The sequence below is a fragment of the Toxorhynchites rutilus genome, chromosome 3 (genome assembly GCF_029784135.1).
Source record: "Toxorhynchites rutilus septentrionalis strain SRP chromosome 3, ASM2978413v1, whole genome shotgun sequence".
NCBI classification, from domain to species: Eukaryota; Metazoa; Arthropoda; class Insecta; order Diptera; family Culicidae; genus Toxorhynchites; species Toxorhynchites rutilus.
In genome coordinates this window covers 265848997-265864536 of record NC_073746.1, presented here as the reverse complement: position 1 = coordinate 265864536, position 15540 = coordinate 265848997, and the positions used below count along the sequence as shown (strand labels likewise).

The following is a 15540-nucleotide window of genomic DNA, read 5'->3' as shown; positions in this document are numbered from 1 at the left end:
ATGGCGATCCCGTTATGCCGATGTTCAACAGCCGCCAAGGGCTGCAAGCTGCAAGAGCGCTGCTTCCTTTGTTCCACTTCACAAAAGGTCAATTCGAAAGCGGACAGCAATGACCTTCACTCGTACACTATACCAATCGCACAATAGTAAAAGTGGCAACGCACAATAACGACACTGAACTTTACTCGTCAAGAGTTGGATAGCGAATGAATCAATGATATCAGCCAATTTGATATGATATCGATTTCATCGCAATTATCCATAGTATCAATAACCGGTCGTCAATTGACGAATTTACGCAAAGCTGAATCAACTCATGCGACATCTACATTAGAGCTCAGAACCACAAAAGTGAGGGTGTTTGTTTATTTTACGCACTGAAAAGCAAGATTCGGTGGTGATTATTCATTTTATTTCAATTTAGATTCATTTCAGCCATTGAATGCCGTCAGTATATGGTAAGAAAGTTGGAGTTTTGTATATTTATGATGGTCTCAACACGCGATTTGACCAAAGTCATAGATAATCTTCGAAAATTTTAAGTTTGATAATGCATACCGGTTATTGATACTATGGATAATTGCGATGAAATCGATATCATATCAAATTGGCTGATATCATTGATTATGTAAGGGTAGATACGAGAAGGATTTGGAGTATTTTTAGCGCAAAACACCCTATTCATCGTTTACTTAGTTGAAAAAAAAATAATGTTACAATACTTATAACAAGCCAATCCTCGTAATATACATAGCACATTGTAAAATGATGATTTTCTAACCTTTCCAGCGCGGAAAGAATACATGAAACCGGGAAATTTGAAGATAAATTCTGATTTGTCTAGAAAATTTGAACGAATTTCATACCAAAAAAACAAAACATCCTCATTTTACTCGCTGCACCATCTGGTTGTAAATCCAACGTAAATTCGTCAATTAGCATCGACAAAATGCCGGCATTGGCGATCTAACGCAAAACGTAAACGATCGGTGAGACATCTGGATTTTGTTTTTGAACTAAGAAAATGATGCTAATGTAACCTAAAACTCAAAAACAAATCACGTATAGTTTACTTCCGGGCTTTTCAAGGTAGTTCTCACATGCAGGAATCGTACATTTTTCTACTTGTGTTTGATTGTGCTCTCGAATTTCCTTCTTTAATTCAACCATTGTCAACATTTTTATAGTTTTCACTACTGAAAGAGGTAAATAAATAACATGATATTTATATAAAATTGCGCAGAATTAAATTTCTTATAAACTCATCGCAATCAAATAATCTTTTATGATTATAACATTGTAATTTATGGAAAGAACTACAAACCTTCCATAAGCTCACATGGCAAAATTTAAACCATCATCCCTTTTAACGCAGCGCCGCCTAGGTGTAGATTTGTACGTTAGATCGCCAATAGCAGCCACCGGAATAATTTTCCACAAAAACACGGATGTCACAACCAGATGTCGATACTATACTTTTGCCATGCGGATAATCTGGCATCACTTTTCTCCAGTCTGTCATACGCTGCGTTTGAATCTGATTGTTTTGTTTGCTATTTGAATCTTGGAATTGAATTGTGTCACGATGAGTCTCAATTTTGGAGAAATAATCGAGCCTTCGACGCGAGCTTTCTGGGATGAATACGATGAAAACGATGAAGATCGGTCTCCTCTGGAACCGTAAGTCATTTTCCGTTTGCTCAATACCGTAAATTAACTTTGAGTTTAGTTTGCAGTGGGAATGGTTAAATGAAGATGGCACCGAAGAGAAACTGGACCAGGTCAAGCTACTACTTGTTCTTGAAGGTCAAGGGATATCAGATTTTGTTGCCACAGCCGTGCTGAAAGGAGGTCTCCCGATATGTCGACTCAACCATGGCGCAGTGAATATTTACTATGATTCGCAGTCAGGACTGCTTGTTTGTTCTTCCGAGGAGAAAGATCTGAATTTATTCAGCCTGATTACTGACAAACTTGCGATGTGGTTGGATATTGCCGAACAGGTCGTAGCCATTGCTTTCCATCCAAAAGTAATGCATAAAGGAACACCGATTACCGATGCTGAGGAAGTTTGTTTCATACGACGCATTAATGGTCAAATGACCCGGTATCAGGAACTTGAAGCACCTAATGTCATCACTGGTATTTCGGCGGGGGTTCTTTGTTATCGAAAGTTTAAGCAGTTGGAAGCTTCTGTATATGCGTGTTACATGGATTCGCCCATTCTAGACTCTGTATCGACAAAACCGGTACTCGAACTGATGAAATCCCTGTCTATCGATTGCGATAATAGCTACTCGCTGAAAAATAGAATTAGTTCTAATCTATACCTCTAAAAATATAGGTTGTTTGTTTCTAAACGTATCATTTATTTTATGGTGCCATCACAAGCTTAATATCATTATCCTCCGCTAGTTATCAAATTCAAATTATCAACACTAAAATTAGGGCGCGGGAATCAATTCTTCAGGTTGCAATATACAATTTTACACTGGCATCGTGTTTCTTTGTATACCGCCAGTAGACACCGCCACATTTGTTGTCAGTAATTCAGAACGGTTATACTGGAAAATGACGTCTAATCACAATATCTGGCGACCCGCCATTATTTGTAGGCTCGATTTTCATTAATCCTCCGTCCAGCTTTAAGCCATGTAGATAAACGTGTTGATGTCGTCATCGTCTCGTCGCATATATTTGTGCTCTATTAGCCACTCCAGCTGTTCTTTGATCATTTTCTTCGAAGGTAGGAACATGTTTTTCAAAATGTCCACTAGTTCAGCCTATGAGAAGGAATAAAATAAGTTTGTAAAATTGGTGTTACAGTGGGGTGTGTGAGAAACAATGTTACCTGTAGCGCCGCATTGCTTAATCGCTTGCGCATTTTCATAATCTTAATGATGGCTTCTTGAGTGCGCAATATTCGCAGTTGAACGATCGACTGATTGTCTTCGTGCTGGGATCGCTCAGTGCTCAGCTGCAGTCTCCCGACAAGGTTGACTTTACCCCGCCGCTGTGGTTTTCCATTTTTTATCAATGCGAAATCTTGATTAATCCAGAATAGTGTGTTCTCGGTAAAATCTTTCGGATTCGCTATGGCTGGATCGTGTAACAGCAGCTGTCGTTTTAGCTTCGGGAATGCAACTAACGACCAGAGCGTTCTACGTAACTCTGGATCCGGAAGCTCTGTCGCTAATCGAAGGTTTTCGTAGGAAACCTTCTCGTTGGGACGTTGGTTCCAGGCAAACAGAACTGCCATTTGGAAGGTGGTTACGTCCAGATCAAATCGACCAGAATTGTTCGCAAAAGTAATCGTTCCGTTGCTCATATGATGATACCACAGCAACTTCCGGCCGGAATGTTTCTTCTTGTAGAACTCCTCCACCTCTGGAATGTAATCCTCCAGCTCCAGAGGCAAGCTGACGGACACACGTTCCGATCCACGTGCCCATGCTCCGGCATTCAGTATCTTAATGTTGATGGCATCATGTCGAGTGGTTTGAGCCCGGAATTGAGTATTTAGATCTTCACTGACCTGCGCATGATGGAAACCACGTTAGTTTGGATTGGTCTTAGAGGTGAAATGTGATGCTTAACTCACCTTAATGTCTTGGAACATACGGGCTAGCTTGTTGACGTAATCGGCTGGCATACCGACCTCTCGAAGCCATTCGACCATATCTTCTTCCTTTTCGCTATCGGCACTAGAGTCAAGAATCAGTCTGCAGGGAGACAAAACATGTATAACTGTATCACTTCGACTGTGCAGTGACCCTCCACGAAAAAAACCACCTATATTCACCTAACTTTTCAATAGCTGAATGATTAGAAATATATGGATGATATTTAAGGTAACCTCTCAAACGAAAGTTCATATCAACCGTTATTGAACAGCATTGAATAATTACAATTTGATACGCAATTTTTCAAATTTTATGCAAATTTGGTAACTTTTGACATAACATAGAAAAAAACCACTTTTTCATAGTTTTCAAATTTCATATCTTGTAACAAAACATTGACGCACCATCCGTCGGTACCGGGAGACGGGCTCGGCCAAGGACCGTGCGAGATCCGGGCGACCGCATTCGGCGAGGACGCCAGCAGCCATTAAGGTGATGAGGGAACGGGTTCGTCGGAAAATGAACCGCTCGATCCGGAAGACCGCAGCTGACATGGATGTGTCGATCGAGGCTGTCCACACCATCATGCAAAGGACCTGGGATACAAGCCGTACAAAAAACGGAAGGTTCGCGGGGTAACGAAGGCTACAACGAAGAGGCTGGACAGAGCCAAACTTATACTTTCGCGGCACGCAGGTCAGGAGTTCGTGTTTTCTGATGAGAAACTCTTTGTCTTGCAACAACTGTACAATGTCCAAAATGATCGGCTGTGGTCGCCAACGTTGGCCAGCATCCCCTGTCCCACATAAACATTCGGCGGTTCCAGAGCGCCGCGTCAGTGATTGTTTGGGATCGTATCCAGGCGTGGGAAGGCCCCACTGATGTTTTTCGAGAAAAACGTGAAAATCAACGCCACGTACTATAAGATCGATGTTCTGGAGAAGGTAATGGCTCCGGCACTTCGCGGGCTCTACGGGAAGGATCATTACGTCTTTCAACAGGGCGGCGCACCGGCCCAAACGGCGAATATCGTCCAAGCGTGGCGTCGGGAGAATTTGACTGATTTTATCGATAAGATAAGCTCTCCCAGCTCCCCGGATCTGAATCCATTGAACTTTTATGTATAGCCGTACATGTTGGCCAAGCAGAGCGGATATAAAGTGAGTACTATATACCAAGTTAAGAAACCCATTTCCATGATCTGGGACGGAATGCCGACGGAATGAAGGAGACGGCTGTTTACGGTTCCTCATTCGCTGCGGTGGCTCGATGGAGTTGATGTGTTTGTTTATTTTAGACTCATTAGCATTTTAGCTGTAACAGAGCCGAATTTTAATCGTGTACATGTCACATGTTTATCATATCTATAATTAGCACATTACACAGTTGCCATTTTTCGGCATAAGAGTATTCCCTTCTATACCATTGTATATGGTACATTTACGCAGTAGCCATTCAGGCGTAAGAGTATTCCTTCTGTTCTTCCATTATCCAGTTAGACCACCGGACAGCGGAGACAGTTGATATGATCATTGTTGAGTTATTAATTAATAGAACAGCAGCCCGATGTGTCTTGCAGGGCAGAGCAGTTGTATGGATGAATCGATCTTATTTCGACCGTGGATCGATCTCCATCGATGTTGATTGTTGCGTGGATTTAGTTATTCTGTGACAACACAAAGATGGTCAATGAGGGCCCTGAGTTTTGAACTCACGATCGATCGCTTACTAAGCGAACGCGCAACCAATGTGGCTACGGAGACCCCCAGATATCTGTGTTGAGTTTCCCCATTCGGGTCTGCAAAAATGCATTGGAGTACGAAAGTACCCGTACCTTGAATCTATTTTGCAATGCCGATTTCCCCAGGCTCGTTGGTTTTGTAGTCTGTGTGAAACACACAGATTCCATCGATCCTACATCAACCGCTGCGCAATCATAATTGAGTGAATTTCCGAGCGGGCACCTGCTTATATACAGATTCGTGTGATTTCAATACCCTGGTTTAAAAGCATTTTTAAAGCTATTGAAACACGTTTTTGGATCAATAAGTAAGAAGCATATAACGCGTAGACATTTTATCTTCAAATCAACAGCATAATAGCTGCTGACTCCTACATTGACACCATCAATGAAAATCTTCGTGAATTCGTTGCAAAAACCGGTGTAAGCAAAGACTTCGTTTCACAACAGGACAATGATCCTAAGCATACTGCCAAAAAACGAAGGCTTTTTCAAGTTTAAGCGGATGAAAGTTTTGAAATGGCCTGCTTGAACCCTGTTGAAAATCTGTGGGCTATTCTGGAGCTGGAGGTGGATAGAACTAGCGTAATGAACTAGAATACGTACTTCACAGCAATCCTGGAAGAAGATCAACGCACAACATCTGAAGAATTTGGTGGAGAATATTTCCAAATATCTTCAGAATGTGATTGAGGCTCACTGTGATCATATTCCATACAGAAGATTTCAAGTTTTTTTTTTTTTTGAAGAAGTTTGCATCATTACATCGTTTTTTTGTGATGAATTTTTGAATCGGATTTTTTTTTCTTGTCATGTCGTGTTATGGATACATTTCACTAATTTGATTCACAAGCTTTGATTCAATAATAAATTGATTACATTGTTGTTTCAATCTCTGTGTATGCGCCTTATTGATCGTTATACGCTGTTTTTTGTTATTACGCGACTGATGCGAGCGCGCAAAAAAAAAATCGCGTCATTTCGAGCAAATCGTGTAACAAAAGATTACCCCTTCATCAGCGCGCTCGTCACAACCACTTCCGCAGCATTTCTCTCCCCAACGAGGCGACAAGAGGCAGATTGCGTATTTTCATGAAATTCGCGTAATTTCGAGAGAATCGCATGGAAAAGAATCCAGTGTAATACAAAAACATACCCTCATCACACAAACTTTGTTCGTTTAAGGGGGTAGTACACATAGAACATCATGAAAAGTATGTGATTTTCGCGATTTCTAGTGGGCCGATTTCGACCGACCGAGGACCTAGGTAGAACTCACACCAGTTAGTCTCGAGAAAAACGCGTTTTAAATTTTGGATCCGCGCTTTGCGCAAAGACTTAGGTCCACTAAATGGATTGTAACTTTGGAATGGAGCACAAACCTGAGACAAAAACTACAGTAAAATAGACATCCTAGAGAACATTTTAGGCCAGATTTTTTAAATTTTTTTTTTATGTTTCCATAGTGTACTACCCGGTTAAGTCTCATAATATGATGGTTCAAGTGGTTTTTTTTCTCGTTGCAGGTCACTGTAGATGATTGTACTTACCTTCTTGTGAGATGGGCTTTATGATAACGCATGAAGACATCTTTATTGCTTACATATTTGAGCACCAAAAGGACATCTTTTAGGCGGGATTCAATCTCATCCGTAGTGAGACGTTTACTGAAAGGCGTTCGTCGTAGCAACATATCACAATAGTTGGCCAGCAGCTCGGGACACTTGGATTCGGGTGTGGCAGATTTGATTCCACGGGCCATCGCAGTGGCGGATGTCGGTAGCTCTAGTTTGAATACCGTTATGTCATTAACGACGTTTTTAAACGCTTTGTCACGTGCTGTCAGAAACCGCGGATCGTCATTGAAGGCCTCCTTCACCAAATCGCTGAACCGACGGAACAGTTCCAACAGTCGCTCCACGTATTTCTCCGAATCTTGGGTAATTACATCGGCGGCTGCAAACATATCCGCTAGACCGGCTTGCACGATGTGGTTTTCGAGGTCACGAAGCATTGGCTCGACTCCACCGGAGACACGATCAAGCAATCGGAACATCATCTGGAGCCGATCGGTTTCGCGGGATTCTATCAAAGGGGCACATTCAGCTAGCAGAGTTGGCACATGGTCTCCGATGAGAGCAGTAACGCAACACTGGGCAAGTGCTGTGATACTTCCCGGTTCAAGATATCGCTCCGCCCGAGATTCCTCTTCACGCAGCTTTGCATCGGCGTATTGCATGTAGATTTTCACCCCATCGGTCTGCAATTGTTCACTCGCTCTCAGACGATAGAACGCCGATGTCGCCTGTAGATAAGCTGCCTCAAAGTTTTCCCGGTAGATTTCCAGCTTATCTTCGGTATTCGAACAGAGATTCACGTAACTCTCGCGTACTCCGATCACCAGTTGAGAATCGAAAGCTTCTCCGTTCCGTTCCGCATGCACAAGTTTCATAGCAGAATCCTGCAGCCTGTGTTTGATATTCATGAAGATGCTCTGATTCCACGAGTCCAGCATCAGTTTACGCACGATGCTATCGTCCGAGGGATGTGATTTCTTCGATGAGTTGGGTATGTTTTGATTTTTCGCCTAGAATGTATCATTTTGAGCATTATTTGTGTCAATTTCTTCCCAAATAGTGAATCTACCTGGTGCAGTGCATTCTCTAGCTGCCAAAACGGCATCGGCAGATAGCTACTCTGCGTGAAAAACTTCCTCCATTCAACAATGTAAGCTTTCAGCAGAGCCTGTTCCTCCCGCTGTGCCAACACTCGGCTCTGTGCTTGCTTTATAAACGCTACAACGTCTTCCTGCAAACAATCGTGGATCTTGCTAGGTCCTTTGTCATCCCACATACAAACGAGATGAACTGCGTAGAACAGCTCCTGCCATTCGCAATGTGTAACCGGTTCCTGCTTCAGCAGTTTGAGCACAATTGGCCGCATCTGGGGCCATTTCTCCTCGAATGATGGCTGTGTATTCTGTGAACGAATAGAATAGAAGATCTCTATTTACTGTCTGTTTATCGATGCACATTGAATTTAAGTTAATTTTACAGCAAAAAATCGAAATAATTACGTTGAACAACAGAATAAATATTATACTACAGTACAGATTCGAATAGAGAAGCAGTTCATAGTAAACGGTTCCTGTCAGTTCAAACAAACGCACAGCAAACCCTTCCTGATTATCAATCTTAGCTAGGCCACACCTTGCGCCAGTTTATCGCTTCTTGATCACGAACGTTTTCGATTGACATCGTTGAGAGCAGGGCTCGGCAAGTCGTATTCAACTGAAGATAGTCAGGGGACTTTGAAGCCATCGTCCTTCGCATTCAATTGGAAATGAGTTTCTGCTTCTTCCAGCAGTTCCTTTGTCAACATGAATCAACAGTCTTTTTTGTAGCTTTCTTCTCTACGCCACTTCGTGCTCATTGCATTCCTCACCGTCAAATGGATTTCACGGCATATTGAAGTGATTCCCCCAGACTGAATTCGTTTTTCTCTTTTTTGCATCAGAAATTGAGTTTTCGTTTCACTTTATATGGTTGTTAAATGAAGATTGGGTATGCGAGCAACGAGATACATGTCAGGATGGATCAGTAGTGGTGGATTGAAGTCAGGTTGAATGAAGAGGGAAATTTGTATTTAATTATTAGACACGTCAATTAGAATAACCATTTGCTAGAATTGAATTAACCAGAAATGAATTGTCGAGCGTTAAGAGCGAGGATGACGGATGAACCAGTCATATTGACGGCGAATGCCGCAGTTGTCCTACTCGAAGCGAAGCGACTGAGAGGAGAGTCAATTTTCATGTTTCGTTTTCGAAAATGTTGGACCTTGGTCGAGAGTGACCTAATATCATCATAAGTCTCTATCAAGTTGAGAAATTGATCTACTCGATTGTAACAGCGTTTCGCAGATATTTAATCTATGAGAATTTTTGCACAATCTCGTTTAACTTTTTTGTATCCATCCTTTTTGTCAAGTGGTTCCAAACGATTTTTGTTTGGCGTTCAGCAACTGGGCAATGGAAACAATACTCACATGGCGGTCGCACCCAACGATTTTTATTGTTTTCTCGGCACTTTCGAGAATTGGTCATCCAGAAACGGAGCATGTTTGACATCAAAAATACCATAATTAAATATTTACACAAAATTAATTAAATACACCGAAAACTTCTCTAGGATAATCTCTTCTTCTTCTTCTTAAATGGCACTAACGTTCCTAGAGGAACTTCGCCGTCTCAACGTAGTATTACTTACGTCATTTTTATTAGTATTTAGTTGAGATTTCTATGCCAAACAACACGGCTTGATGCCTTTTGAGTGGCAAGCTTTAGAATATACGTGACCACAGTGCAAGTCAGAGGAAATTTCTTCGACCAAAAATTCCCTCGGCCAGAACCGGAATCGAACTCGAACTCCTGACATGTTAGGTGTGGCGCTTCTTGTACACCACCGAAGATGGGTTTTAACACACGTCGTTCAAAGACTCCGAATTAGAGATTCAAAAAGCGACTTTTCCTTGAACCGCAGCTCTTTTTGAGCCGAGACTCTTTTGAACCGCGGCTCTTTTTTGAACCGTGGTTCATTTGTAAATAACCGTGGATCGTATGCTCGTTCTGAAGAACCGGCTCAAATGAGCGACTCGTGAGCTCTCGCCCATCTTTACTCCGAATGCTCGCAGGTTCTCTTCGAGCTTAGTCAGCGACTCCATAGAAGATAACCGCTCTTATGAGCGTTTTGTACAGGGACCATTTTGCACGATTGCTATGTCTATTTGATCTCATGTGTTTGTGGAGCATTATCAATGGATACGACTCCCATTGATGATACGTCTCCTGATCTCGCGGCTGGTATCATTGTCAGACGTTACCGTTAAATTGGTCCACTACCTCGAACTCATCGCCGTCGGTCACTGCACTACTACCTAACCGAGCCCTCTCCTGCTTGGATCCGGAAGGCAGAATGTATTTAGTTTTAGATACATTGATTCTCAGTTCAACTCTCTCTACTTCGTGCTTAAGTCTGGTGTAATGTTCAGCTACCACCTCAATCAAGTCTACAAATCAACACTACATTTGATGACCGAAATACATAAATAAATTACGAGAAAAATGTTCTGCAGAACCGTCTGATAACACCCTCTAGTGCAATGTTGAATAGCAGGTAAGTGAGACCACCATGGTGAAGTCCCCTGCGGGGCTCGTATGAATCAGATAATCCACCCGGTATTCGCATACAGCACTGTATTCTATCCCTCGTAGCCTTAATCAGTCTTGTCAGCTTCCGGGGAAGCCGTTTTAGTCCTTTTTGTATTATTAAATCATATGCGCCATTTTTGAAGGATCTGTCGCAAGGTTCAGTGTAGTGTTTATAGCTGTCAATTGTCCATCACTTTTCCATTCCAAACATCATTTACGGCCGTTCATTCAGATTTCCATTTTCTCCATCTCCATCGTCTCTTCATCTGTCAAGTCAGCATGTCCGTCCAAACCAAGGATCAACACTTGCAGAAATTGTGTAAATATGAAAGAAAATATTTTATAATGAACCCTACAGTACCCTACGGAATATGTTTTGGGAAAGTAGGCGGTATTCAGATGATCGCACGAAAGTTTTCAGTCTAGTTTGTCGCCTTTTTTGAAGATGGGACGAATAACCCCATCTTTCCACTTCCCCAGTAGCTGTTCAGTTTCTCAAATTCTGTCAACCAATCGATGCAGACAATCAACCAACTTTTTCCGTCTCTTCTTGATAACTTCCACTCCGATGCTATCTGTCCTAGTTTATTTGTTGTTCTTAAACTGTTTGACTCCTGTTTTCGACACATTTCCGCTCGTGGCGCGAAGCCTTTTCGGGATGCATTGAGTTTCCAATAGAACTTTCGCGTCTCTTGAGAACGGTGCAGCTGTTCGAGTTCTTCACACTCCCCTTCCTGGCGGTTCTTCTTTTTCCTGAAGAGTTTGGTTTGCTGCCATCGCTTCTGTCTGTATTGTTCCACGTTCTGACGGGTAGCTTGACGCAGCATTAGCTTCTGCGCAGCGGTCTTCTCGTGTAAAACTTGCTGACACTCATCATCGAACCACTTCGTCTTCGTTCCAGGTGTCCTAGTGTGTTCCCCGCTACACCGCTTTATGGCTGTTTTAATCATGCTCCAACAGTCCTCAAGAGGAACTTCGTGAATTCCGTCCTCTTCCGGCAGCGCAGCTTCGAACGAATGCGCGAAGTTTTCGGCGACATTTGCTTGTTTCAGTCGCGTAAGATTGCACCGGTATCGAATGTTGTTCAGAACGGAGAGTTTTGGGAGTATCGATTGTCCGTATCGATGTTATCGCCTCGATAGGCTCTGACGTCAGTTATGTTCGAGAAATGCCGACCATATATCAGAACATGTCGATCTGAGATTCTGTTTGATTTGGTGACCTCCAGGTGTATTGGTGGAGAAATTTGCGCTGGAAGAAGGTACTGCGTACGGTCATAATCTTAGAGGTGACGAAATCGATGAGTCTTAAGTCGTTTTCAATCTCATCATTGCTCATCACAATGAAAACTGTACCTGTACCTCGTTTGTGTGAAACGTACGTTTTGTAGATTCCCTTCAAAACACTTCCTGCAGCGCTACGATGTCAAACTTGCGATTCTTCAATAGTTTGGAAAGCACACGAGTACTTCCGATAGAATTAAGAGCTCGACAATTCCTCGTCGTGAGTTTCCGTTTTCATCGCATGGTTATTCCGATTAGTCCGGTTCAAATTGACTTGTGTATCGTTTTTTGCGTGGTGTTTTTGTAGTGCGGTTTGCAAGGTCTGCGACCAACACCACTATCTCGTAGAAGGATCATCGTGATACTGTTTTTTACGTCCCGAATACCACCAGAACTGGGGAAAGACGCTTATAGCGAAGTCAATTCGCTTAGAAGAACTGTATCCGGGTTTTTGTGGCTTGTCTTGGAGACTGGCAATGCCAATTGCTCATCCCACCACATCCTAGACAGTTCCCTTGGATCTCGGCACATGGATTAGCAGATTCAAGACAGATTCCGTCCTACGCTATAGTCCTACCGTTAATTAATAAATGAAAAAACAGAGGTGACGTTAAAAATGTTGCTTCTGATGTTTTCCTAAAACAAAAAAAAAACTGCTGTTGTCGTTACAACAGAATACATCATGTCATGTATCGTCAATAATTGGAATTTACGCTTGGCGTCTGACAAACATATCTCGACAAGATGACAATGGTGACTTGTGGGTTTTGCTGGTTTTTCAAGCATAATTTCGTTCAAAAGCGTATAGTGATAAAATAATAGTCATGCAAATTGTAAAAAAAAAATTAACGAGGCAATCAACAGAATCGGTAGAGTGGAAAGCAGCAAGCGCATATGCAGATGTATCAATGAGACGGAGTTCCGTTCATGCATTTTTTATAATATTTTGACGGATTTTTTCCATATTCCTTAAACATATACTGTCCCCCATAAAGTTTTTCATGTTTTCATCGTTTTTCGTATGCAAGTGTAAACATGATAAAAAACAACATTCCATGCTTGAAGTATGGAAAAAAAATCAATATGGTTAGGCAATATCGAATGCCGACAGGAGTAATAATGATACTGCATTTCTCTGAATTCTGGTTATGGGTGTAAATGGAAACAAAACATTTTTAATCCATCGCATAAAACACCATCCAACAGATTTTCTCAGAGAAATAATAACAAATAGAGCTTGCTTCATTGTGAAATCAATGAAATATGTTTCACTGCATGTTCGTAAACTTTTAATCGAATTACGAATGAATCAAAAGTAAAACAAACACTACTCGACGATGTTCGGACTACTTCCAAGGACCTTCACTCCGATAATGTCGCAGCTCAGCTCATTTACATACCTTCAGCATTGTTTCGTTGGCTCGTTTCTTATCGCTGCTACCTAAAGCCTGCGAGGTAGGTAAAAGCGAGATTTGGCGAATAATCGCCTCAGTCCTGGTTCTTGTGCGTGCCTCGCTGTCTTCCACGACGATGCGTTCCAATTTCGTTCCAAACTTCCAACAGCAATTATATTTTTCGAAGCAATGGGTGAGATTTTATTTAACAAACATTGTTCGCTTGTTTGAAATTAATCGACGTCTGCTTCGAGACAATAGAAAACGAGACGATGGCGTAGTAAACGACAACAGAGACTGATTGAAAACCCACAAGCTGTGTTTCAAACTGTTAGTTCAAGGATACATCGTCGATGTACACCTATATTTGTTTATTAGGTCTCATAATCGTCGCGTTCTTATTAAAAGTATCACCAATTTACACTGTTCAATAACTATCGGGTGACTGGGGGAGAGAGCAATTTTTTTCATAACTTTCTAAATTTTCAGATGACAGATATACCTAGAGCTACCAAGAGGTTGTGATATCGGTAGTTCCAATTCGAGATGGAAAATGAAAGGTGGGAAGATTTTTGAAATCTGTGACGTCACAGATTTTGTTTATGTATGTTACTTTTCTTATAATAGTCCACTACATAGGAAAAGTGTTGTTATTAAAAGTAAAAATAAGCAGATGAAATGAACAAATTAGTATTTTTTCTTAAATCAATGCTAGCGTTCAAAATCATAGGGGCCCAACTGAAATTTTAGCAGAAACTGTAATTTCAGTATTGTTGAGGTGTTCTAAACTTTATTTCAATCTTATTTTACTTCTCGTTACATCGACCAAAAACGTAAATGAACAAAGTCAGAGTTACAAAATCGTTTTTTCCTTTGGCGGAAAACATTTTACAGCGCATGAGAAAAAAGTAGCAAGTTTTTTTTCCGCGTAAAATGCACTTGAAAAATAAATTGAATAGATTCGATATGACCTAAATTGAGACGAAAAGTTTTCTGCTTCCGTCCTAGTTTTAGACGAATGAAGTGTTCAGCACCCTAATTGTGGAAAAAGGAATTACAATTGCTAACAAGAGATAAACTACCATGAAGATGCTCTAAAATCCAAATATAGTAAAAATTAGAATACTAATTCTGATATAAGAAGAAATAACAAAAATAAAACATTTTGGTTCGTGACATGTTCTGTTTATTTTTCAAATGATGAATGTAACGCGAAAAATATTTTTTGGAAATATGTAATTATTTTCTGTATATCCTCTTTCAACGTTATTCGTTGACACATTAAATTTTGTACCATTTGAGTAACTGACTGTTATGCCTGATATGTGAACTTCTTATCTTCCTGGCTACTAATACAATCAAAGTTTAACACAAGCAAAACACGTGAATCTTCCCACCTTTTATTTTTCATCTCGGTTCCAATTCAATTCATTGGGTGACAGCAGGGTAGCCAGAAGACCAAGATAAATTTACACTGAGAGAAATAATTAGTAAATATAACGATTTTTTTTGGTAAATACTACCAATCTATAGTCATTTTCGACAGTACTAAAGGTGGCCGTACACTGTTTGCCCGGAGGTCAAATATTTGATAGTTTTTGACAGATAAGGTTTGATTTGATATTTGTACAAACACTATTTTGTTTGTCACTCTTCAATTTTAAACAGTAGTAAACAATATCAAACACCGAACATGAAAAAAAATCAACTGAAATATCCAAGGTAACCTAACCATGTACCGACAGGTTCGAAGAACAGACTGAAAAAATATTTTAGGCATCCAATAATTGAATATTTGCTTGTCGTGTTTTGTGTAGAATGTATTTGATCAGTACACGTTGACCAAATTTTATCTGTCAAAAAGAGTCAAATATTTGGCTTCGGTCAATACACTGTTTGACCGAAGCCAAATATTTGACTCTTTTTGAGCACCCTAATAAACACATACGTCAAGCAGAACCATGATTCGGAAGGCCAATATCGGCTACATTTTCTCGCCGAAAATACACGTATCAGAATTGCCTTATGGGAACAATGAAAATGGTTAATACGCGCTTTTCTCACCAGTTTTCAGATATGACAATATCTAAGCTTACTAATGTTATCGAGTAAAATATACTAATCTCTGGTAGGGATGCGGGTTTGTTGACAATATGTACAAAAAAATTGTACATTCTACTAATTTTGCATTACCAAATGTATTTGGTAGTTTTCGACCGAGGATTTTTCTAAGTGTATGGTAGAAGTATATCGTAAGGTGGGCCAACTTGCTAAAAGCACTCTTCAGCCA

General features: G+C 40.9%; 2 protein-coding genes across 2 annotated transcripts; one reads left to right on the top strand and one right to left on the bottom strand.

Moving 5' to 3' along the window:
- Nucleotides 1–1510: 1510 nt before the first annotated feature.
- LOC129776972 (uncharacterized) lies at nucleotides 1511–2360 on the top strand. Its single transcript, XM_055782964.1, has 2 exons — nucleotides 1511–1680; nucleotides 1730–2360. The coding sequence occupies exons 1-2, from the start codon at nucleotides 1586–1588 to the stop codon at nucleotides 2334–2336; spliced, it is 702 nt and encodes a 233-aa protein (XP_055638939.1). The 5' UTR covers nucleotides 1511–1585; the 3' UTR covers nucleotides 2337–2360.
- LOC129776971 (cullin-5) lies at nucleotides 2346–13749 on the bottom strand. Its single transcript, XM_055782963.1, has 6 exons — nucleotides 13257–13749; nucleotides 8011–8343; nucleotides 6915–7951; nucleotides 3602–3722; nucleotides 2852–3535; nucleotides 2346–2783 (listed from the first exon to the last, which is right to left on the bottom strand). Exons 1-6 carry the CDS (start codon nucleotides 13263–13265, stop codon nucleotides 2646–2648), a joined length of 2322 nt encoding a protein of 773 aa, XP_055638938.1. The 5' UTR covers nucleotides 13266–13749; the 3' UTR covers nucleotides 2346–2645.
- Between the last annotated feature and the right edge of the window lie 1791 nt (nucleotides 13750–15540).

Coding starts and splice junctions, on each gene's coding strand:
- LOC129776972 (XM_055782964.1), top strand. CDS start 1,586: ATGAGTCTCAATTTTGGAGAAATAATCGAGCCTTCGACGCGAGCTTTC. Junction 1,681..1,729: donor GATCGGTCTCCTCTGGAACC/GTAAGTCATTTT, acceptor CTTTGAGTTTAG/TTTGCAGTGGGAATGGTTAA.
- LOC129776971 (XM_055782963.1), bottom strand. Junction 3,536..3,601: donor GTATGTTCCAAGACATTAAG/GTGAGTTAAGCA, acceptor CATCATGCGCAG/GTCAGTGAAGATCTAAATAC. Junction 2,784..2,851: donor TAAGCAATGCGGCGCTACAG/GTAACATTGTTT, acceptor TCCTTCTCATAG/GCTGAACTAGTGGACATTTT.